Source organism: Gymnoscopelus microlampas (assembly GCF_963454915.1).
Source record: "Gymnoscopelus microlampas genome assembly, chromosome: 16".
Classification (NCBI taxonomy): domain Eukaryota; kingdom Metazoa; phylum Chordata; class Actinopteri; order Myctophiformes; family Myctophidae; genus Gymnoscopelus; species Gymnoscopelus microlampas.
Window position 1 is genome coordinate 21,103,059 of NC_139953.1, and position 26,414 is coordinate 21,129,472.

Below are 26,414 nucleotides of genomic sequence, written 5' to 3' on the forward strand. Positions count from 1 at the left end.
TTCGCTTGAATTACTGAGGCCAGTTAAGCGTGCCTGGGTAGCTGAATCACAAGTTTCTCTGCTCGATATGGGCACTGCCAGCTCAGTGTATGATTAGCCTCACTTAGGTAACTAACGGATGTGCCATTGCAGCAGCAGAAACGTTGGTTTTAATACATTATTTTGCATCGTGGCTACGAGCTGTATCTTATAACCTTCAGATCAAAACAAGCCATCTTTGAATAAAACAGAGAGAGGAATTGCAAGGGTTAGAGGACATTTATTTTGAAGACTGGAAAAAATTACCGTGTTAGTTGTTAACCAGCAAAGTTTTCAGCTGTTGATATATTTTAAACTCCAATAATAGCTTCAAAAGGTACAAGCAATCAAGGTGATACAACTTTTTTTTTTGTTGTTCCTGAGAATTTTATCTGGAATGCAAATGAATACAAAACAATAAATTAAACTGAGAAAAAAGAAAAAGAAAAGAAAAATAGAGGACTGAACAAATGACAGGACTATGCACAAGTTGATAATGGAGATTAGAATGGCTGATGAGATATATGGAAGATGCATTTGTGTATTAGCTTATCTCTCTGGATGTGATGGAAGACAAGCAGTGAATAGTCATTCACTGGTTCAGGTTAAAAGGACAAAGTGGAGAATTACAGAATGTAAGTGGTACCTGGCAAACACTTTAAAAAAAGTATTAGAACACAAACAAAGAGTGTCTTAGTGACATTGACCAATTTTAATTTGAAAAATTGCTGGATATTTTGACATTCCAGCATAGCAAACACACAAGTTCAATGAACTTCGCTGTAGGATGTTTGAAACAGCCGATTTAGATCAAGTGCAGTCCATTCATTCAGATTTGTAAAACACCACAGTTTGGCAAATTGACAGGTATATCATTTGGCATGCTCAGGTGTTGAACTTTGGATTAACAAGACGTTGTTCTAGACCAGGGGTTTTCAACCAATGGTCCGGGGACCACCAGTGGTCCTTGACAGGGTTCCAGGGGGTCCCCAGCCAAATTAATAGTTAGCAACCAAATTGACCCTTATGTGTCTGTAACTCTGAGAGTGTACAAATCATTTGTACACTCTCAGAGTTAAATGAACACTGATGATGGTGATACAGTTTAGATTGGGACCCCCAATAAACCTAAATGGTTGAGTCCCTGGCATATCTTTTCAAATGGGGGTCCGTGGGCTAATGTGTGTCAATTTGGGGGTCCTTGACGCGAAAAAGGTTGAAAACCACTGTTCTAGACCTATTCCAGAAAAGCTTTTTGTGTTTCCATTCTCTGCCTTGACCATATTATTACACCACAGGGCAGAAACAAACAGACAAACATCTCCCATTGCCCACCTGTGTAACGCAGTGCCAAACTGAATGTGTGGGTCGTGTGTAATGGCCATACTGTGTCAAGAGTCAAATGTAATAATATACAATCATTCTTTATGTTTCTTGACGGTATGATCAACCACTTAAACACTCACAGTTAATACAGGAGACCACATCACAAAAAAAGTGCTGGCTCAGGACCATATGGCACCTAAACATAATAGCGCCGCCGTAGATTTATATGGTTGATGACGAATCCAGGTGAGTTGGCTCTCTGTTTGTTCCCATCCTGTGATGCTTGGTCAATACAATCACACCCAGTTGGAATTCTTTGAATTCATAAGTGAGTGCTAACTGTTTGACTCTCATATACAATTCATATTTTATACACAGACTTCACTATGTTACAAGTCCTCCAGCAATATGGAGTGATTTTCATTACGCACATTTTCCGACTTTCATTGACAGGTTTGACACTTAAAAATAGTTGTGGGTGACAAAATACATAAAAGGTTTTGGCACTTTTCATGACATACAAACAGGATCCTTAACAGACACCTTTACACAGAGAGAGAGAGAGAGAGAGAGAGAGAGAGAGAGAGAGAGAGAGAGAGAGAGAGAGAGAGAGAGAGAGAGAGAGAGAGATATTTAAAATGGACAAGTATCTAAATAGTTAAAATATTCCAAGAGGGTCACTTTATGGCTTCCCTCTCTTTCCCTATGAGTTTTCCAGCTTTTTGGACATTCACACTCATCTTACCCACTTTGGATAGTATCACAGATTCTAGTCTTCTGCTAAAAATGTCCACATTACTGGCAGTGTCAATTCCCAATAGTTTACCATGTCCACATCATGCATTCACTAATCTCTCCTGGAGATTACAGCGAAATAAATTCCACAAATGCAAAAAAAAACAAGCTCAGAAGGGAAATCAAACTGGAGGCGACCAAACAGAGTTTTAGAGATAAAATCTTTTTTTTGTTTTTGTTATCCTTGGTCAGTTTTTAAATAGAACAGTTTGTACATCCATTTACCCAATCCCACAGCGCTAAGCAGCGCAGTCTATCGCATGGGACGGAGAACGGAGCCCGTAAAAACACGAGCAGCAGGATCCACACACACCCCCAAACACCACCTCACACTTCTTGGGAATGCAGACAGACTGGGGAACATTCCCCATCGCCTTCAGGCTTCCTCCAGCCAATCCTAGCCGTTGGCCGTGTCCACTAACCACTTTAAACCCTCTATACTTCGTAAACTAATACTTAGTTGACCGGGGTCGGCTCTGTATCTGGTCCACTCTTTGTTTTTTGTGCTACGCCAAATCTCTTCGCCGAAAATAGCCAATCTACAAGCTCACAACGCGTCGCGGAGCGACGCGTTGTGAGCTTGCAGATCTGCTATTGTCGGCTAATGTTCCCCACGCCAGAATAGGGATGCCAGGGTTCGAGATGACAAAACAAACCCTCAGGGATGAACCAGCCAGCTGTTGGCGTCCTCCAGGTCCATGTCCAGCTCCTCGTCCTCGTCCAAGGGCTCCGGGGTCCGGAGCGCCAGCTCACGCAGGAAGGAGGGCGAGTGGGCCGGGGGGCGGGAGACGGACTTGAGGCCAATCTTCTTCTTCGTGAGGTGGAACTGGTCGCGGATGAAGTTGTAGAAGTCGTACTCGTAGCGCATGCGGTGGTACAGCACCTGCAGGGCTTCGAGGGTGGGCGTGTGCTTGCGCACCGTGCCCGTCATGTTCCCCATCTTCTTGTAGTCTGTGGGAGAAGAACCAAATAAAAATAAAAATGAATACAAATAAACGGGGAGCGATTATTTGTATTCATTTTTTTTTTATAGCGCCACCATAAGGCTCATAATTTTCAATGAGAGGCAAGTGAGGCACGGACAATCTGAAGGGCGCCATCATGTGAAATTGTCGCACTCGTGCTTGTTTCATGCCCGTGACAGGAGCTGGATTGGGGTCAGCTTTGGCTGAACGACTACTGTTTACTCGCAGAGCGGTTGTCTGTTTGTGTATTCACAAGGTTTCCCGCTGATCCAAGCGAGAACGCAAGCATCAATGTCTGAAAAGCCCATACAAAAGGAAGTGACTGCTTAGCCAGGGAAATCATATATAAATCATATCTTATCCATTTCAATGGTATTTGGCCAAAATTTAAGTATAAATAAATACAATCTAATTATATAAACGACAAGTTACTTCCGCGCACCGCTGACGCTATAGCCACAGCTCTGTAATCGAGTAAACACAACGCCGACACAGGACATGTCGCGAAAACAGTAGCCACGGCCGACTTTCACAATTTACGGGTGGCGTAGGGCACCTATCATTGCTCACTCCACAGTTTCCACGTCGCCACATAATTTATTACACTCACCACATTTCGGACAAAACGGAAGGTGAATCACTTTCTTACCGTTTAGCGTGCGCACCACCGACACCGAACGGCGACGGGTTTCGCCGAAACAACACGAACGGCCGCCATTGAAACTCCGCAGCTCTCTCCTTCGCCAGAAAAACAACAACACAAGCGCCTCCTTCACCTCCCCTTCACCGTGTCTTCTGCTTCCACGCTCAATTCAGGTGACTACAATGCTAATACATTCACGCTCAACCTCACAATCATAAGCTTCTCCGTTTAGTGTTTCATTAGCGCGAGCGTGGAAAACAACTACAGCGCGCACCGTTACTCCATGTGCTAAGGGTAAACATGAGGGTTGCCAGGTTGGCATGCAGGTTTTCTAAAAACAAGCGCCAGAAACAAGCAACCACCTTCATGAAAATAAAAACAAACACCGAAGGGGTCCGCAATGTTCCAGGGGGGTCCCCGCACGTCCCAACACTCCACAGGATGTCCGTGGACCAGCAGGGGGTCCGGGGAACCCCTGTGGACCCCCTGCAACATAATAAATATAATTTCTTCAAATATATATATATATATTTTTTTTTCCTTTTCCACAGTTTCACTCCGGCGATTTGGGTACCCCAATATACACGCGCCCACGCTGGGCCCCGTGCGCGGCTGGGGTTGAGGGGGGCGTAGCCCCCCGAAACTCTAGTACAAATATAAACCTCAAAAGACCTACAATGACAACGAAAACACGGTGAAGAAGCATTCTGCTTCCACGGGCCGACGGCGTGGAATAAACTCCCATTACACCTAAGAGGCCTCTGTGGATAGCTTTAAAGCACAGCTCAAGACCTATCTATTCACTCTGGCTTTTAGAGAATTTTTAAATCTCTGTGTTGTTATTCATGTCCTCACTGTTTTGCCTGATTCACTGCCTTTTTTTGCTATTATATTAATGTTGTTTTATGCTTTTGCTTTCCTTTTTTTTGGCTTTATTGTTAAATTATTTGTACTTTTTCTGTAAGCACTTGTGCTTTATTCTTGCTCTGTAAAGCACTTTGAGCTGCATTTCATGTCATGAAAGGTGCAATACAAATAAAGTGTATTATTATTGTATGCAAAGTATCTTGAGACAACTTGTTGTGGTATTTGACACTACAATTAATATAATATAATAACTAAGATAATTATTGACTGATTGATTGCTGTTTACCGGGGCTCTTGTAGATGCTGAGCACGCCAGTGAAGTAGTGAGGTAAAAGCCTCTCCAGCAGCAGAAGAACATCTTCCAGCTCCTCCAGGACCCCCACCAGGAGGTAGTTCTCCAGGACGTTCTGTTTAGCCCTCTCCAGAGCCCACACTCCTGGTTCCCTGATGGGGAGAGAGAGATTTAACCCCATTAAGACTTGAGGCCATTCTACAAATGCCTTCTAAATCAGTAAAAAAGCAAAAATAGCAGATGTACAAGAGCTTGTATATCTGCTATTTTTGAATAGCCAATGCAAAAATCTAAAATGACACAGACGTTTTCCCGGTTTTAATGGGTTAAAGGAGAAAACAAAACAAAGAGTGAGAGAGTACAGGGAAACATATGTATTAAGACTGATTTATACTATATACTATAGTGTCATGCACCAAAAATACATCTACAAGCTCACAATGTGTCACGCTGCAACGTGGAGCTACGTAGTAGATGGTAGTAGATGTTTATGTCACGCAACAAACAATTAGAGTCCTGATTACCCTAACTTTAGGTTTTATTATTGGTCTGCCAATATTAGGATTCTCAAATATTGGATTCAGTATGAAGCCTTTGATCTCTGCTGGACCTGTGACATTGAGTGCTTTAACCCATTCAGACCGGGAACGCATCTGTGTGTCATTTTAAGATTTCTTCGGGCTATTAAAAAATTAGTAGATCTGCTATTTTGGAAAAATCGTGAAAATGTGTGCAAATCTTTTAGCATATATATTTTTAAGTGAACATTTGTAACTCAAATCTTTGCTTCTGGGGATTCTCCAAATGTCTTCTACATTCTAACATTTGGTTTTTTTTCAAACTTATGTTGCTTTAATATCAGTGGTTTTCAAACTTTTTCATGGCAAGGACCACCCAAAATGATATGTATTTGGCCGCGGACCCTCATCTTAAAATATTTTGTTCCAGGGACCCCCAGAAGCAAAGATTTGAGTTGCAAATGTTCGCTTTAAAAATATATATATTTAAAGATTTTCACGATTTTTCAAAAATAGCAGATCTACAAGCTCATAGCGCGGCACTCGGTGCCGCGCTATGAGCTTGTAGATCTGCTTTTTTTTGCGTTCCCGGTCTTAATGGGTTAACACACTCCCCTATTCTTTCTTCCACCTCTCCATACACTAAGAATGTTATTGTTCTCAATCTCAAACAATTTGGGTCCAATTTAGGCGCCACTTTGGTCTACAGTCATTCTCTATTCATGCCCCACTGGCAGCTAATCATGTTTTTCATTCCTCTCTGTTTTTTTCAACCTGGTTAGGCCTTGGTCATCGTACTTTTAAAGACTTCTACATTGATAATGTTTTTGCATCCTTCCAGCAATTTTTAGACAAATATCCAATTCCCAGACAGCATTTTTTCAGATATTTACAGGTCCGTAGATTTATTCGCAGAACATTTCCCATGTTTCCCAATGTACCCGATGATGACTCTGTCCTAGACACTTTTTTAACTCCATTACCAACTTTGAAGGATGCAATTTCATGTATGATGAGATTTGTTGTCTACGGCCTGAATCTTTAAACTCTATAAAAGCCCGCTGGGAGGGGGACTTGGGAGAGGAGATAACTGAGGAGGTTTGGGATGCAATTTTGCGGCGAGTACATGGGTCCTCTATCTCATGGGTTCCCAAACTTTTCAGCCCGCGACCCCAAAATAAGGCGGAAATTGACTCGCGACCCCATCTAAACCTGGAGGTCATTTATGCACATAAACTTGCACGTTCGGTGTGCATTTGTAATGTGTTAAAATGGTAAAATGTACCATTTGTGATCATTTTAGATGGTATTTCCTCCATTCTGTTGAATTTAAAGTAAAAAAAAAAAAAAAAAAACATTTTTTTTTTTTTAATGACCCAAAATAATTTTGCGACCCCACGTCAGTCTCCCACGACCCCAAGTGGGGTCGCGACCCCTACTTTGGGAACCCCTGCTCTATCTGTGCGAGACATGCTCTTACTCAATGTAAGCTATTACACCGTGGGCCCTATTTTCGCCGGTGCCTTACCCATTATCCCTAAACTTCTTTGCCATTTTTTTTAAACTATTTTTAAAAACATTTTCAAATAGTTTAACTAGCCGATCTACATCGAAAAAAAAAGTTTAAAACATTGCAAAGAAGTTTAAGGATAATGGGTGAGGCACCAGCGAAAATAGGGACCCGTATCTATTACACTAAAGCCCCGGTTGTCTAGAATTTATGATACTGTATCTCCTGATTGTGATAGATGTCGACAATCTCCAGCCGACCTCATTCATATGTTCTGGCTTTGCCCATCTATACACAAATATTGGACAGAGGTCTTTCATTCTATATCGAGGATAGTGAACCGGGGATCTTCAGAACAAGAGGCTAACACTTGATCTATACTGATTGAGCTATTCGATCCATAGTGGGGCAAAGGGAGGAGCCTACTCCTTTGGGTTCACTGTTTGGGGTTTTCCCCTCACTGCCCTCGCTCTCTACATTGGAAAAGGATGTTTTGGCTTTTGTCACTTTATGGCTAGGAGACTCATTTTGATTAATTGGAAAATTACCAACTTCCCCCTCCCACACTCATTGGATAAGAGACATCTTGCACTGTCTAAAACTAGAAAAGATTAGATTCTGTTTACTGCAATTTGTGTATTTGATGGATTGCACTGGAGGAAGCTTTTATGTATATTCATAAGAACCCACTTTTGATGCTTCTATGGAAAAATCCAATAAACAAAGTAAAAAAAAAAGAAAAAAGTCTCCAATTACCTGCATTGGGGATGCTGTCCACAGAAATAAGGTATGATGTAAAACACTCTGGGATTGGAGCACTCAGGATAGTTCTCTAGAATGCAGACATTGATGTCCTAAAGACAAACAAAGAGACAAAAGAAAAAAAGGAGGACATAAGTGTGGTCAATTATGAATTACACTGGATTTACCAATGTTCACATTCAATTAGTGAATTTAGCTTTTATTTCCATTTCTAGCTGGTTGCGGGCTCCACATTGCACAGATTCCACCGTTCTACTGCACATTTTAACCACATGAACCCTAGCATCCGTATTCTGGGCATGTCATAATAGGCGAATATTCGACAAAAAATAGGTGAATATTCACAGAAATAGCAGATCTACAACAACAACAACTCACAATGTGCTGCAACGTGAGCTTCTAGACTAGAGCAGCTATTTTTGGTGAAGAGATTTGGAGTAGAGGGAAAAAAGGATCGAACCGAGTATAGCATGTAGTTTTATAACATAAAACTTATGTTGCTATATCAGTGGTGCTCAAACCTTTTTGTGTCAAGGACCCCCAAAATGATATCAAAAGTATTTGTTCCAGGGACCCCCCAGAAGCAAATATTTGAGTTAAAAATGTAATTCGACGATTTGCACAAATATTCACGATTTAAAAATAAATAGCAGATCTACAAGCTCATAGCGCAGCATGAAGTGATGCGCTATGACCTTGTATATCTGCTATTTTTTATAGCTAAAGTATAAAATAAAGCTTTTTAGCTCAAATCTGAAATGCAGATGCTCTTAACGGTTTTAACGGGTTAAGCTGTTATGCTCTGCTTTGCACACAAAGAGTGTGATTAGAAGGCGGCCCCATTAGCTGCTGCCTTAGGGAATCAGATGCTAATTTCATGCAGATTGCAAGAGCAAATTAAATTAAAAGGTTTCATGTGCAGTGTGTGTTAAATACACTGGCCCTCAGTTTATCCCCTCTGGTCAGCAGCAATGAGTGAGTTCCATACCAAAAGATACTGTAATTCGATAATGTTGTCACTAGAGGGAGCGCTTCACCAATTAAATTGCAAGGTGCTCTTCCATGATGGTAATTATCTGTGAAACCAAGCTATTGCACCAAACCACATCCTTTAAGCAGAGATAAGATCTGCTGTAGTCTTTTAAGTCAGCTGATTTTAGACGCTGGGCTGCCAAATGAGAAAATAATCTGCTTGTGTGTAAGTTAATAGTATTTGGAAAAGAATCAGTAGGTCACATAATAAATACTGTAATGTCCCTATGGCACTAAATCTTAGCTGCAGAAAGCACAGGCACAGACTGGGCTACTTCTGAGGTCCTCAGCAATCTGTTGCTTCCAGCAACACATTGCTCAAATACTTTTTTCCTGCCAAAAAAGAACTGTCATAATGTAACAAATGGAAAAAAATAAAAGAATAAACAAACAAGTAGCATTTCATCACAGTTGAGACACAATTAGCACTTCTCAGTTGGGCAAGACAGCTATTTAAAGAAAAAAAGTAAAACATAACAGTGGAAACATTATAAACACACAGGAGTGAAGTCAGCCAATCTGCGCTACAGTGAGGGCTGTGGACCTGGGAGTGAAATCCATGTCAGGTGACGTAAGCTTTATAGATGGCAACGAGGTCTGAGCAACAACACAGCCCACGAAACATGACTTTCATAGACTCGCATGCACACACGCACTCTCTCTCACACACACACACACACACACACACACACACACACACACACACACACACACACACACACACACACACACACACACACACACACACACACACACACACACACACACACACACCGTACTAAGCTAACATGTATGAGGTAAAGGGTGTTGACAAGCCTATGGACGAAAGAAAATAAGACCTCAGTAAAAGTGTAATAGTTAAATTCAAGGCTGCCTTTTGTGATTTATCACCCTGATGGGTCAGTAATGGCTGAATTAGGAAAGAGCAATTTGTCAAAGCTAACTGCTGAGGCTGGGACGCTCCATCATAGAGATTAAGGAAAATCAGACAGGACCAGAGGCCCTGGGCTTCCCAGGGGTAGAAGCTGGGTTGTACGATACAAAGTGGGAGGGCAGCTGCTAATGGGCAGAAACTGGTCTTGATAAGACCCTACATTGACAGCACAGTATATGTCATGCATGGAGGCATTACACCATCAATTTAACTAGTCAGTTGTGACTCAAATCAAACACAGACACCTGCGCGTGATTGCATGCTCAAACCGAATACAGAATGTGTCAACTGTACAGTAGATACAAATACTACATTAAGTTTAGACACTAGGCAGACGTAATAGTCAAGTCAAGGTTACTTATAGAGCACATCTAAAAGAAACAATTGACAAAAGTGCTGTACAATATACAAATTTAACACAATAAGATTGAAAAATGTAATAAAGTGAATCAATTAATAACCAGGTTATCTCAAAACTCCCAAACGTCACTGCAAAGAGAGACATAGGATATTTTGGCTAACCAAAATTGAATTACCTAATTAATATACACATACATTTATCAGTGCAAATGATGGAGATATATGTGTGTATGTTCTTGTTCCGACTCCCTCTGACTGATTAAGGTATCTTGTACATAGATATAAAAGTATAGTTCAAAACCACCTGCTTTGCTGGAGCATCCAAGGACTCTTATTGCTATGGATACCACAGCCAAGGCATCTTCATATCGAACACACATGTCACGGAGGCCTCCATGGATTTATTACTTTCACACTTGTTTAACACGGAAGCACAGCGTTGCTATGAATGGAAATGTACGTTCTATACATTTATCTCTATGGACGCACATGACCGATGATACACCAGTACATTGCAGATGAATCGCTCCATTTCATTCTACTGCTCTCTTCTAGCACACACCATTCTAATCCGTCCCAATTCATAGGGGAGAGAAAAACACAAACAAATATTCCCCTTGCACACATCAAGGTAGTCTTGACAGGAACATTGGGAAAGCGAGGCCAAAGCCTATATATAAGTTAGCCAAGGCGACGTAAATTATGAGCTTGCTAAGTGACTTTTCCCCCCTCTTGAGCTGAATGGGGCAATTGTCTCCAAAGTTAGGTTGAACTTCATGTGTGACTGCACTGTGTGAGACACTGGGGAGTGGGGACAGTATTTATTGGTGATCAGTGGAATGAACCACTGAATACATCTTCAAAGGAACCACAATCCCGCCTCCCGAGGGACATTTAATAAGTTTAGTATTGTGCTATCGTCAATGCAGGGCCTATAAGCCAATGAGACCCCTGCTCTTGTTTTGTTTTTTTAATTAATATTATTGTGATCAGAACATAATAGTACTGTATGTTCCTCTTCCCACAATTAATCATTCGATTTTATTACTTTATTAATACGTTCCCTCCTATTCTTTTATTTACATTTGAGGAAGGAATGTATCCTCAGATGACTTCAACCATCAGTTAGAATTTGTTTTTGTTTTTTACCAAATGCTTACACAGTAATATCGTTGTTGGTGTACAAATGGAACCAAATGCCATTTGTGCGCTCTTGTCTTCAGAATTAAATTATCAGTGGTATTTTACTGGGTGTAGAGACCATGATACTGACCATGATACTGACTTGATGATACTGACCATGGGTTCCAGGTGGTCATTCCTGGGCCTGCAAGTCTACCATCCCAGTAGAAGTATTATCCCCACTGAGAAAGTTCTACCTTTCTCGTCCCCTTACGTATGATAAACATGATCTGTCTACACTCAATAAATTTGAGAAGAAACCCAAGCCAAAAGGTTGTTACCGGAACAGGCTGCGACGCAGGCATTAAATATACAATGCGTGGTTATATTTCACACAAGCAGCTCCTCGGTTTGCCAAGCTCTTAAACGGAGAATGGTTGAGTGAATTCCCCCATGGAGCCTTTCTGCAACTAGCCGTACACAACTCCAATGAACACTATTGTGCCACAAATGAAAAACAGAGAGATGGAGAGAGAGAGAGAGTAGTAGAGAAAGAAAGACGAGTAGTAGAGAAAGACAGATGGACAGGATATGATGACACGTGTGACTATTTTTATACAAAATACACACTCAAAATAATCTATGTTCAGTTAAGTTCTGACTTAACTGAATTTATTTATAAATTCTGAATTAAACTAAACATTGCACACACACACAAATGGTAAATTGGTAAATTTCTATAGTGCCTTTGTACAAAGCACTTTACAAAGAGCATTCCATTCACCCATTCACACGCATTCACACACCGACAGCGGAGGAAACCATGCAAGACATCAAACTGCTCATTTGGGGCAGTTAGTTTAAGTGTCTTGCTCAAGGACACTTCGACACGCAGGAGGAGCCCGGGATCGAACCAGGAACATTCTGATTCCAAGACAGCCCCCCCCCACACACACACACACCTATTCCGTTAAGAAGCCCCATTAGTATTGGAGAGGCGACTTTGTGTGTATACACTCATTGTTCCTATTCTCCATGTAGATTAGGCCAAATGAGCAGTTGGGGTTAGCCGAGCACTCACAGAAACTGTATCTAAATGAGCCTTAATCTCTCCACCCGCCTCCCATTCCAGTGAATGGAATGTATGCATGAATGGCGACAAGAGTGAATGACTTGAACCTTTTCCCATGGGACGGTTTGCCTTAGGCCTGATTTATTTGCTTAGTTGTGTGCCAGTGTTGGGCATTGAAACCTGCAAGCTTACAACACTTGTGATCTTACAGCTTCTCGGCTATTTTCGATGCACAACACCGGCACATAACCAAGTATAAATCAGGGTTTCCTCTCATTGAGATGCTAACTTCACAAATGACATTCACAAAATAATTCTCAGCCTTCTATTCTTGGCGGTATATTCAAAAGACCATACAGTACAAGCTGTTTTAGAAAAACAAAAGCTTTATCCAAGAATTCTTTTTCAGTATTTCTCAAGTGTGGAAATACTGTATAGAAGTGTGATTTCATGAACCGTGAACTTCCAAAGAATTAAACATTTACGGCGATTTGTTTTCATTCAAAAGCCATACTTTGTTTCAAATCGATGCCTTTGCTTGTTTTAATCTACATTTCTATTCTTTCAAGTTCTAACTGGCTATGGTCTATTATGACAGGACAATTCCAGGTGCTGGGTAAACTGCCAAACACATCCTTGCCATGGCTACCGACTACATCCTGTCTAACTAGTTGGACATTTTCTGTCGGCGTACCAACAGAAACGTTCAAATTGTCTCACTTATATATGCTTAGTCACAACACAAATCGCACAGCCGTCCCAACAGAAATGACATCATGCTCAACACACAGGATACAAATATGCATTTTTCCTTTTTGTCTCAACATTCCAGAATACCTCAGAGGCACCTCAGAGGAACAGAACAGAGGAACAAAACTGTTTTTACAAACCCTCTACCACTCACTGTATTATCCTAAGTAGGGTACAACAATGTTTATAAAAACATATTTGCAAATGATGTTTGGCACAGATCTGTGGAGCAGGTTTGGCATTTATCCTGGCTGTGAAAGCAAGGACTTTGTTGACTGGTAGAAAACCCAATGAGTCAAAGTATGACTAATATACATGTTTGATATGACAAATGAAACTGTGACTAAGTGATGAGTTCTCACTAAGAGGAGAGGCTTAGGGTTACAGTTGCTTCTTGCACAATCTGTGACGTGTGCCGTGATAGATGATTCAAAAGAGAGACTCAATCAATCAAACGGTTCAGGAGTCCGGTGTTCTTGCTCCTGATACTCCTGTATCGTTTGCCTGGCCCAAGGTCGCAGCAACGGTGTGAACAGATTATGGCTGGGGTGATGCATGTCCCTGATGATACTTAAGCCTTAGCCAGACATCGTCTCTCGTGTATTTCCTGGAGGTGCCAGAGGTAGTTGAGCCTTTTTTAACTGTGCGTGTTGCCCATTTCAAGTCCCCTGAGATGTGTATTCCAAGGGATTTAAAGTCACTGAGCTGTTCCAATTCAACACTGTTGATGAGTATAGGGGCGTACGATCAGGTCCTTGGTCCTATCGGCATTGAAAGTGAGGTCATTCTCCCGGCACCACTGTGTCAGTGCTCTGACCTCAGCCATGTAAGCCGTCTCATTGTTGTTTTCAATCAGGCGCATCACTGTAATGTTGTCTGCATACTTAATGATGACATTGGAGCTGTGCATGGCCGTAGAGTCATGTGTGTACAGGGAATAGAAGAGATGGCTCAGCACACAGCATTGATGGGATCCTGTGTTGACGGTCAGAGGGACTGATGTGATGTTTTTGCTCATTCTCACCACCTGACGGCGAAGTCCAGTGTCCAACTGCACATGGTTGGATGTAGGCTTTAATCTTTGTATCCAGTCTGGTTGGGACGATGGTGTTGAATGAAAAGCTATATCCACAAACAGCATTCTTTACGCATTTGTCCTTCCCCTCATCTAAGTGAGTGAGGGCCAAGGCAACTGCATTGTCGGTAGAGCTACTGTATTTTGATGGTTTGTCACATTGTCATGGGCCTGTGTGGCAGGCAGAACGGAGCAGCTGTACAGTAGTCTCTCCACCAGTGTCTCAGAGCACTTAATAACAACTGGAGTAAAGGCGACCCATCTCCAGTCATTCAGGCATGCTACCATAGCCCTTTAAGACCGGGAGAAGCATCTGTGTCAATTTTAGATTTGACCTAAAAAGCATTATTTTACACTTTGGCTATTCAAAAATAGCAGATCTACAAGCTCATAGCGCGGCACGAGAAATCGTGAAAAATGTTGCAAATATTTGAATATATATATTTAAAGCGAACATTTGTAACTCAAATCTTTGCTTCTGGGGGTCCCTGGAACAACATATTTTGAGATGTGGGTCCGTGGCCAAATACATATTCATTTTGGGGGTCCTTGACATGAAAAAGATTGAGAACCACTGACATAGTGACATACGTTTTTTCAAAAAACTGTCTTAATGGGTTAGAGTGCTTGGGGACCTAGAACTGAGCCAGGGATTCTCCCCCGTGGTGAATCCGTGCGGGGGTTCTCTTCCATAACACTCCGGTGATGTTTGCCTGTCATATGTGTGTGTGTGTGTGTGTGTGTGTGTGTGTGTGTGTGTGTGTGTGTGTGTGTGTGTGTGCAGGTAACTATGTGTGTGGAGTCAAAAGAAGTAAGAAGAATAAAAAGGCTAAACAGAGTGCAAATGCGAGAGCGTACACAGCTGCAGCCGCGCGTCGGCACCGCCATCTTCAAGTTTGCTATGTCTTACTATGTGTGTGTGTGTGCCAAGACATGCCAGGGCAAGAAATATGTTTCATGCCAAGGAACATGCCCTTTAGTTGTGTTTTGTTTGTATGTATGTATATTGTTGAGTGAAACAGTCAGCGTAGAGACAAACGGTGATTATCAGCCTGTGGTGAAATCATTTTTCCCCATGTGTTAATTTTTCTCCTTTGCTCTGCGTTTATTATTGTTTTTAACGTGCCAAACAAAACCACTCTTAACTAGACGCGTCGCAATTCCGGGGAAATTGCAGAGTGTGGTTGCGCCAACGCCGGTCCCCCTATGGGTCAAAGTGGAAATGCTTTTGGGAATTTGTTGAGTAAAGCACCCTCGACATGTGATTCAAATTTGGGATTGACCGGACGTTTCGTTCGTGATTTCTGGCATTTTTGGTGAAACGGGCCCCTCCCACTAATTTTGGAAGCCAATTACGGACGAACGGTAAGGACAATCAAAATGCTGTTTGGATATCTTTACCGCATGGGTCCATAGATCATGTGTACCGATTTGTGTGAGATTAGGACAAAATTTGAAGGAAAAGGAGCAAAAAGTGTGTTTTGAAGGAAATTCAAAATGGCGGAAAATCTATCCTGACGCAAATGGGCGTGGCCTATATGGGGAGATGCGTCGGGACCCAAGGAATCCAGGTGAAAAGACATTTTGATTTTACGACCTACGGTTCAAGAGTTATAGGCCAAAAGGTGAAGGGGGCTGTTATAGCGCCACCATGTAGCCGACTGGTGTGATTCTTTTTTTAATAATTTTGCAAAAAACTATTAACCTCCCCTCCAAGTCTTGTAACTGTAGCCCTTACGGTTTCCGAGAAAAAAATACTTGAATGGGAGTTTTTGCAATTCCCATTAAAGTGGATGGGGAAATTTAATGCACAAATAAATCAATATCAAAAAATCTATCCTGACGCAAATGGGCGTGGCCTATATGGGGAGATGCGTAGTGACCCAAGGAATCCAGGTGAAAAGAAATTTTGATTTTCGGACCTACGGTTCAAGAGTTACAGGCCAAAACGTAAAGGGGGCTGTTATAGCGCCACCATGAGGCCGAATGGTGCGATATTTTTTTCATTAATTTTGGACAATATTATGAATTTTCCCTCCAAATCTGGTAACTCTAGCTCTTACGGTTTCTGAGAAAAAAATACTTGAATTTGAGTTTTTTCACTTTTCCATTAAAGTGGATGGGTGAATTTAATGCACTAATAAATCAATATCAATTAAACTATTTAACCAATCTCTTAGCAAAATACAAGCGCACGATTCCCGATTTAGATGGTCATTTTGATATATGGCACAACATTAGGGGATAAAAACTGTGGGAGGAGATGCGGTTCGAAATATTGTTTATCTTGAAGTGGAATAAAGTGTATAGAGTACTATAGTCTGGTTGCCCTGTTAGGGCAACCACACTAATTACGCCCGGTAGCTGAAATCCTGACCAGATAAACACCAGAGCAACAGGGCTAGTGTTGTGTTAGCGGTTCATTTCTATAATGAATGTAGGGAAGAAATGTGGAATATCCCATTAAGACCTGGAAATGCATCTGTGTCACTTTTTGATTTGAGCTGAAAAGCATTATTTTACACTTTGGCTATTCAAACATAGCAGATCTACAAGCTCATAGCGCGGCACCGAGTGCCGCGCTACGAGCTTGTAGATCTGCTATTTTCGAAAAATCGTGAAAATGTGTGCAAATCTTTGAATATACGTTGTTTCAAAGCGAACATTTTTAACTCAAATCTTTGCTTCTGGGGGTCCGCGACCAAACACATATCATTTTGGGGGTCCTTTACATGAAAACGTTTGAGCACCACTGATACAGAAACATACGTTTTTTTCAGAATACTGTTGGGAATTAGAAGACATTTGTAGAATCGGCTTCACGGTCTTAATGGGATATATGCAGAGCTCGTGTCTAAAACAAGAAACTTCATGAGCTCTTATGTGTACCGTATATGCGTTGCCTGTTTGCATGTGAAGGTCTGTTATGTGTACACTTGCGTGTGTGTGCTCATGCCTCCGTGTGTATATGTGTCCAGTGCATGCCATTGCATCTCCGTACAGTATAGTGCATGTGTGTGTGTGTGTGTGTGTATGGACTATAGGGAGGGGAGAGTTGGGGATGGATGGAAACTCTCTAAGCCCACCACAGGAATGTCTCAGGAACACGTGCATTTAGGTTCCCTGGGCTCTAGGCTAGGGGAAACTGACAGTGTTCTTTCATTGACACCTCTCATGCACACCCCAGCAGCACAGGGCAAGCAGGGATCAGCAAAGCTAATACACACCAGGCAGGGGACAGACCCCTAAGACAGGGCCCACCGGCCAAACTCTGCTGTTCGCTCTCTATACTATAGGCTGCTCCTAACAGTGAGTGTTGACATAGCAGTGAGGTGGGTGAACACACACACACACAAATGCACACGCAAACGCGCGCGCACACACACACAGGTAAGCCTGTCGGTCCATGGTAGCACAGTTGCTCCCTTTAACTGTGGCGAGGGGGCCCCTTTGCTCTGCATACTTTAATAACTCAACTCACATGGTCCAAAACTCCAGGGAAGGCGGTGCAGTACTTAATTACACCCAGTCAGACTCCAGTCAGAATGACATTCACTCAGTCAGCCTCCTGATGGGGCTGCTAGATATGAACTGCTCCACAGTAGTATGAGTGAATTAGTGTGTGTGTGTGTGTGTGTGTGTGTGTGTGTGTGTGTGTGTGTGTGTGTGTGTGTGTGTGTGTGTGTGTGTGTGTGTGTGTGTGTGTGTGTGTGTGTGTGTGTTTTGTATGTGTGGGTGGGTATTGATTTGTGATTTCTCTCTCCCAGACTAAAACAAAACAGCTACGATGTCACTTGATCTTTAAAAAAAAAGTGACATCATCACTTTTGTTCTATTCCTCTGTAAAATATTTATCTTTTCAATTCATTAACGGAGATAAACCTCCTGCACCCGCACCACACACTCTACATAAAATATTCATGAAACACAAAAAGCTGCTTCAGTGACAGATTGGTCCTTCTTAGGATGCCCACTGAATGATTCAAAATGGTCATTTGTTCCCAGAGCTATGAGGCTGTGGAATGATAATAATTGTTATAATAATAATCTGCTTGACACGACTGTCTAGCATCTAGTGCAGTGCTACTAAACCTGCGGCCCACGGGCGGCATGCGGCCCCAAACACAGCGTCTCTGCGGCCCGTCATGGTCAAACCAAAATCTTGTGAAGCACAGGATAAAAATATACATTTCCGTTCAAATATATGGGTTGCTTCCTTTTTTTCAAAAACAGACACTGTACTGTAGGTAGAGTACATTTTTCCTGACAGTATTGTTTCATTGACACCTCTCATGCACACCCAGCAAAGGGACAGGCCAACTGAGTGTAATATCTTGCCTGTGATGTGTCTGTGATAAAGCAATTTCTCTGCTGGGATTAAAAAAGTACTACTACTTCTACTTCTACTACTACTACTACTACAACAACACACATACCCACATACACTTTTGTGTTTGTTGTACTTCAGGCATAGATTAAAGGGGAATTCCTGCACCATGAAGCAGTTTCCGACTGTATACCCGTCAACTCACTGCTAACTGCACAGCGTGATTTCGCTGCTAAGCCCAAACCATGGCTAAGTACTACCTGTGCTCTATAAAACTTGAACAAAATCAGCAGCTTTGGGGAAAAAGTAAGGCCATAAATTGCTCTTAAAACTGTGAAACGTCTAGGGTCAAAATGTGTACTATGAAAAAAAAAGCGGGGAAAACATTTTTTAGTGCAGTCTGAGTAAACAACAGATGTTCAGACCTAACTGTGTGATGTGGTTTAAAGGCAGGTCTCTAATTGGGATCCTAATCAGATTTAAATATTGGGTTAGCATCAGCCTGAAAAGGCCAAAGAATTCTCCACCTTCCACTAGCGTCCCTGTGGCAACACATGTACGCTGTCTTCAAAGGGAGCACGTTGCGGTTTCAATTAATGTCTGCATCAGAGAAATGTTACTGTGCTTATATAGTTTATAACAGTGGTTCTCAAAGTGGGGTCCGGGGACCCCCATGGTTCCTTGAAGGGGTTTCAGGGGGGGGGGTAAAATGGGGTTTAAACAGTTTAAAACACCTGATTTTATTTTTCTACATTCCAAGCATTGTGAGCTTATAGATAAATGTTCACAAATGTTGACGCATCTTCTCTCATGGGGGTCCCTGGCACAAACTCTTTTAAGATGGGGGTCTGGAGCCTAATACACATATCAGTTTGAGGCTCCTTGACATGAAAATGTTTGAGAACCACTGGCTTAGAATACTGTGAGGTTCAAACGTAGCACAGAGCTAAAAACACGGAGAAGAAAAGAAAATGACACACAGTATGGATAGTGCCCAGGAAGGGGTCCCCTCTGTTTGCACGCGTGGCTCCTCGGAGGCCAGCGGTCTAGAAGAGGGTCTGTCTGTCTGTCTGCGGTCTAGAAGAGGGTCTGTCTGTCTGTCTGTCTGTCTGTCTGGTCAGTGCACTGGGCTGGCACTCCTCTGCATTATTGACTTATGATGACTCTCATGCTGCGACCTTATGTAATTACCGGCTACTATGAGAAATCAAAATCTCATATAGATATGGAACCTTGTGTAAACACTAAACACGTACCTCCTACTGCGAGGAAACAAAACCTACACTACTTGTAGAATAATCCATTATTATGATGTTACTGCACATGTGGCCTTCTAGCGCCTTCCTGTATCTTATTTTCAGGATATTTAGTCATAATAAGTACAACTATATGCAATTCTAAGCTCTGACCTACAGTGTTGAAATCAGGAGACTTTGCACATGTCACATAAGAGTGTTGAGAGAGTTGATTGATTAGATCAGATAGGAAGCTTGGGGGACAGTAGCCACTGTTATAGAACAGTGCTGGAGCCTGAGTTGTGACATTTAAGACAGTACACAAGTCACATGATTAATCAACAGAAGATTTCACCCACATGAGTAGACCAAACCCATATAAATAGAGTGGATGCTCACTAAACGGTATGAAGTGTACTGCAGGCATCAGTGTTACTAGTTACCAGGGTGTTATTGCTGCGTTCGTCATTTTCCATTGCGAGCTCCGAGAGACTGACGGTAAGAATTGAGTGCGTTTACATGACGGTAAACGTATGTATTTCTGATATGTTTTACAGTTATGTGTGTATATCTCATGTCAGTAATTTGTTGTTGTGTTGTTGTTTGTGTTTCCTTTCCTAGGTTTATAACCTACTGGCCTAGGACACAGTAGTTTCAAGATGGCGGCGGGCAGAAGGCTGCACAAGGAACTCGCAGAACTTCGCAAGTCTGGAATGAAAAACTTCAGGAACATTCAAGTCGATGAATCAAACATATTGACATGGCAAGGCCTCATTGTTCCTGATAACTCTCCTTATGACAAAGGGGCCTTCAGGATTGAAATCATTTTCCCCGCCAGGTACCCCTTCCAGCCTCCTATGCTCACGTTCAAGACAAAGATCTACCACCCCAACATCGATGAGAAAGGGCAGGTTTGTCTGCCTGCGATCAACGCGGAGAACTGGAAGCCAGCCACCAGAATTGACCAAGTCATTCAGTCCCTCATCGCCCTGGTGAACGACCCGGAGCCAGAGCATGCTCTGAGGGCAGACCTAGCAGAAGAATACGCAAAGGACCGTAAACAATTCTTTAAGAATGCAGAGGAGTTTACAAAGAAACACGGTGAAAAGCGGCCAAAGGACTGATCACTCCCCTCCTCCCCTCCGATGAGCGTGTGCTCCCCCTTCATCTCACTCGTCCAACCAAATATCTTCTTCCTGCCTTCTCACTACCTATCCCTGCCCTCCCCCTTTCTCTCTCACACACACACACACACACACACACACACACACACACACACACACACACACACACACACACCAGTGGTTCTCAACCCCTCAGGGTTCCTTAAGCCGGGTTCCAAATAGACCCTTACTGGTCTGTGGCTCTGAGAGTGTGGAAACGGAACCGAGTTTCGGTTGCGCTTGCACACTCTCTGAGTTACGGGGGTCCTTGAAATGAGAACGTTTGAAAACCAATGCTTTTCACACCCTTTCCTTTCCTCCCTACCTGTTCACACACACACACACACATCATCCTAGCAGGCCAGGAGCAGCTCTCCTGAAGTACCGGGGCGATGGTCGCCTACAGCCTCCCTCCCCACCCAAGGACTCGCTGTGGATCCAACATGGTTCCTCCTCCAAGTCCTCCTCCCCTCTCCTCCTCCTCTTCTCCTCCTGGTCACGTAGCTCCAGGCCATTACTAACTTTTTTTGTTTTTTTAATTGTTATAAAAGAAAAGCTGACAAAATTTCTAAAAAACATTTTCTGAGAAAAAATAAAAACACATTCCACGCACATTCTGTTTTAGCGTTGTCCCTCTTTTCCGTAAGCAGTATCATGCGAGATTTAGCAGGCCGCCCCCAGCGCCGACCTGAGTTTATCAGAGTTCTGTTCCCTGTTTGAGGTTCTGGTTTGATTTATACTTAAACCTCTTTTTCTCTTTGCAAACTATCAGCAGTGTACTGTATCTTTTACGTAGTGCAAAAAAAAAAGAGATATAAATTGTCTTGGTTAAGGAAATAATAATAATAATAAGAAAAAAAAAGAGACATAGCAAGGTTCTGTAGGTGTGTGATACTACCCCCCGCTCCCCCCATTCTTTCACCCATCTATCCTGAACGCAGCTTCTGGACGTGCACTGTATTCTGTGGAGTGAGCCAGCTCTCTCACTGCACTGAATCCATAGTTAAGAAGGCACTTATGTTTGGATGAGGAACTAGGAGCCATTTTGCTTTCTGTTTCTCCTAACCCCTCTTGGTTCCCTCATTAAATTATTCCGATTGGCACTTAGTTGGTACCAACCCTCAACAAAGCAGGAATTCCCTTCAATGTTGAGTTAATACTCTAAAACAGGGGTTCTCAACCAGTGGTCCGGGGACCACCAGTGGTCCTTGAGGGGGTTCCAGGTGGTCCCCAGCTAAATGATATTTAAGAACCAAATGGACCCTTATCATAAGGGTCTTATGTGCCTGTAACTCAGAGAGTGTACAAATGGAACCAAATGGACCTTAACGGGTCCATTTGGTTCCATTTGGAGAGTGTACAAATGGAACCAAATGGACCCTAACGGGTCCTTTTGGTTCCATTTGTACACTCTCTGAGTTAGATTAACATTGATTTTACAATATAAATTGGGGTCCCAGAGATAGAAATGCCATTAGATGGGTGTCCGTAGCCCTAATGCATGTCAAACTGGGGGTCCTTGAAATTAAAATGGTTGAGAATCACTGCTAGAGCCGTAAAAGATCTTCTCTTATGGGGACCCCATGGTATACCTTTTCAAATGGGTGGTCCGCAGGCTAATAAGTGTCCATTTTGGGGTCCTTGACATGAAAAGGGTTGAAAACCACTGCTCTAAAATACTCTAATACTGTCTGTCTGTCTGTCTGTCTGTCTGTCTGTCTGTCTGTCTGTCTGTCTGTCTGTCTGTCTGTCTGTCTGTCTGTGTCTGGGGCTAATCTTGCAAACCGATCATGGGCCAGATGTGTGTACGCTGCCAGTAGGCCGAGTAAGTAACTCCCCAAAATATTTTCACATGTACTATACTTTTTGAAATATTTAACCTTTTAAACCTTTTGTTTTTATGCTGGAAGTCAATGGAGGTCGGATTGGGCTTAAGTTTAGCCCACATGTGGATATGACTGACATCATAGTACTGAGGTCATATACAGGTCACAGGACATCCGAGATCCACATGGGAAGCCATGCCATTACTAGACCCTGACTTGTTTTATCTTTTCAAAGGTTCTTTCCTTTTCTTTTTCAAGTAAGTGTATTTTCTCTGGGTTTTTGTTTTTTTCTTGCCTGATTGAGGGTCTGTTTATTAAATTTGTGGGTCAATAAATGCCATTTGAGACTGTAACAGCGATTAAGGGCTATACAAATACATTTGAGTTGAGCGTGTCATTTACCACACAAGTTAATTCCTCATCAATGAATAAATAAGGAAAACAATTAGGACAAGAAAAAGAAAGAAAAAAGATTGTGTGTGGGTGTTCTTATGAAATGCCCTGACAGATAGCACAGTATATTTATCCAAACGATAGGTTACAATAAAAAGCATGTATAATACATACCTACCACATTTTTAGTATAGCTTTAGCAAAACTCTCATTAAGAGCACACATTGCAAGTATGCATGCCTCTGTAATTACAGTGTGTATCATTGGCATACTAGAATGTGGAATTTATAGCGAAAAAGGCGGTTCAAATAATGTTCCAACCGAACTGTGCTTGTGTGTTTATGAAACACACTGGCTTGGACCCAAGGCAGACACAGATTTAATGCACTGCAATTGGCAAGTCTGTAACCCAGTCGTAAAATCACTGCTAAGCTTTGATGAATCATCCAGATGCCTTGGTATTTCAAGCCATCAACATTTTTGGCACTGATTTAGTCAATGTACCTATAGGAGTGAATAGGCCCTAGGGCGATAACAACGAGACAGATAAGCGCAACCGTTCAGTGAGAAGTGGCCTCTAGGGGAGCTACATTTCTCTGAGACGCGTCTCGGATAAACATCAACTAGTGATTTATAGCTTTGATATTGAAAACTATCAGAAGGGTTGCTAGTAGAAACAGGGTTCAATTTGCTGGGTTGGGACGGGGGGGACGGGAAATCCATGCCTCTGTTTTTGATCAGACTGAATTTAATACATGCATTTCCTTTTGGGAAATGTACAGAAGACTGTTTGATAATATCACAATTTAACAATTGAATAAAAAAAAATAGTAAACCACATTAACCCTGGTACCACATTAACCCTGGCGCAGAACATTTGCACACAAACAAATCATTAATAGCGAAAATAGCAGATGTACAAACTGACAATCCGGCGCAAAGCAACGAGTCGTGAGCTTATAGATCGGCAAGCATAGGTATTTTTTGCCCCCAGTATTTTTTTTTCACAAATGGAAACAAAGTCAGAGATAAAATACAACAATAACCACAAACAGATTCCTCTTTCATGAAAACAAACGTGTTTAACGTATCAGTTCTCACCAGGTATCTTTCGTCGTCTTTCATCCCAGGGGTGCGGATGAGGTGGTTCTGCTCCCCTCTCCAGTCCCCGAAGCGACGGAAGAAGTAGTTTGACAGGAAGCGGTTGATGGGGTCCCGGATGATGTTGATGTAGACAGGCTGCTCTATCCTGAACCTAACGGATGTTAATGAAGACAGCATATTAAAAAAACTCTTAAAACCCTCTAGACTTGATAAACTGGACCTGAGCTGTCTCTGTACTTGGACCGCTTTTTACTGTCTACACACCAAATGTCTTTACCAAAAATAGCCGATCTACAAGCTCACAGCGTGTTGTGAGCTTGTAGATCGGCTATTTTTGGCTAAGGTTCCGCTCCAGAATATGGATGCTGGGGTTCAAGTGGTTAAAAGGATATTTCACTTTCAAAAGATTTTTTTGGTCATTTTATCGTCTACTCAGGCTTTTGTGAGCCCCCCAGACAGTTTTTAAGTTGCTTGATTCAGTATTTAGATTCAGACACGCCCCCTTCCTATAAAAACCCATTATAACTTCCAACTCCATTTTTAACATTCATCAAAAACATCCGTCCTTGGTTCTGGTGACTCATCCTGCCCTCCTAATACGTGAGGGGGGCGTGTTTTTTCGATTACTTTCTTAATTTATTTACGTGTTTAAAAAAAAATAATTTTCCAAAAACAAAATTAAAAGAGTAATTGAAAAAACACGGTCTCCTCGCGTATTAGAAGGACAATATCAGTCACCAGAACCAAGAACGGGTGTTTCTGACAAATCTAACATGGTTAAAATGGAGTTTGAAGTTACAATGGGTTTGTATAGGAAGAGGCGTGTCTGATAAAATGAAATACTGAATGAAGCAACCTCAAAACTGTCTGGGGGCTCACAAAAGCCTGAATAGATGATAAAATGAGCAAAAAAAAAAGTGAAAGTGAAATATCCCTTTAAGCCTTAAAGGGATATTTCACTTTCAACATTTTTTTTTGCTCATAAGGTACATATACACATATATATACACAGTATATAGTTGTTTCTTTTAAGATTTATTTGGGGGATTTTTATGCCTTTATTGATAGGACAGTAGGTTGACAGGAAATGGGGAGAGAGAGAGATGGGTAGTGACATGCAGCAAAGGCCATGGGGATCTGGACTCGAACCCGCGACGTGCTGTCAGGCGTTAAGGTACAGATATGATACAAGCACTCCAAGGTCTAACTTTGCGAATTAGGCAAACACAGAAGAGGGAGCGCACACCTGTGTTGATGAGGTGCTGACCACGGCAGGTGATAGTATTAAAAAAGGATGAGGCCGCACATCTCTTCTTAAAAGAAACCAACGTTTTCGACAATGAAGTCTTTCGAAACGTTGGTTTCTTTTAATACACTTTTGCATCGTGGCCCTAAGAGCTGTGCGGCCCTCATCCTTTTTTTAATACTAACTTTGCAAATTTATATTTTATATTTTTTTATACTAACTTTAGCCTGTCTGAAGTGATACAATCGCTGGGACACACACAGCGCAAGGGTAATTCAGTGACAGTTGACACAGGGAAATATCCTCAATTCACTCTCAAATACGCCCCTGTGATTGTCATCTAATCTTTGCGGCATTCATTTTATTTTTCCTGCAGTATGTGCAAAGCCCTGCTGCTGTGTGAGCGAGATAAGACAGATAAAAGTAATCACCTCTCTAAACAGCTTTTGACTTACAGATGGATACGAGAGGGGTTAGCATCATATGGGTATCTCCATATTTCAAATTAAAGCCCTACATCATTGTAGTGTGTCATGCAAAAGTAGCGAAAGTAGCCGTTCGACAAGCTTACAATGCTAAGTGTTGTGAGCTTGTAGATCTGCTATTTTCGCTATTTTGGAATAAATAAATTAAAGGTTTCATGACATTCAGTTTTACAACACATTAAAAGTATTTATCATGGTCCTTCAAACGTGTATTAAAAGTTTTTACTGAAAAAAATCACTCCAGTGATCCATGGCAGGATTTTTTGTCTCCGATTTCTAAAGCCTTTTCAACTGCAATGAAAAAATAAATCTTTGCCTGCGGGTGTCGCTGTTGAGGGATTTTGACTGTCAATCATCGCCTTTGCCCCCCCCCCCCCCCCCCCCCCCCCCCCCAAAGGAATGGATAGGGGAGGGGAGGGGCCGAGAGGAGAGGGGGGCCAATCACAGATTAGTTTTCAGCCTAATTATTCAGAAAACCTCAGACCACAGAAAATCCACTGAATGTTCAAAGTTCAGTTTTTGGGGGTCTAATTGAGGCCATAAAAAACCCCCGAAAAACATAAAAAAAATCTAAAAGAAAGTGAAAATGAATGT

The 26,414-nt window shown here is 42.0% G+C and overlaps 2 protein-coding genes across 3 annotated transcripts in view; one reads left to right on the forward strand and one right to left on the reverse strand.

Annotated features, from left to right (window-relative positions):
• Window positions 1-247: 247 nt before the first annotated feature.
• usta (uronyl 2-sulfotransferase a) overlaps window positions 248-26,414 on the reverse strand; it is a 105,612-nt gene continuing 79,445 nt past the window's right edge. For both annotated transcript variants that reach the window (XM_084083294.1, XM_084083293.1), the window contains 4 exons: window positions 24,087-24,240; window positions 7,691-7,788; window positions 4,901-5,058; window positions 248-3,090 (listed from right to left, as the gene is read on the reverse strand). In XM_084083294.1, the coding sequence (XP_083939420.1) occupies window positions 2,798-3,090; window positions 4,901-5,058; window positions 7,691-7,788; window positions 24,087-24,240 (703 nt within the window). In that variant the 3' untranslated portion in view covers window positions 248-2,797. The remainder of the gene's footprint in view (window positions 3,091-4,900; window positions 5,059-7,690; window positions 7,789-24,086; window positions 24,241-26,414) is intronic.
• On the forward strand, window positions 20,254-20,727 carry LOC311062686 (ubiquitin-conjugating enzyme E2 L3-like; the record flags this gene model as incomplete). The annotated part of the gene is made up of 1 exon (XM_084081893.1): window positions 20,254-20,727. The coding sequence occupies exon 1, from the start codon at window positions 20,263-20,265 to the stop codon at window positions 20,725-20,727; it is 465 nt and encodes a 154-aa protein (XP_083938019.1). The 5' UTR covers window positions 20,254-20,262.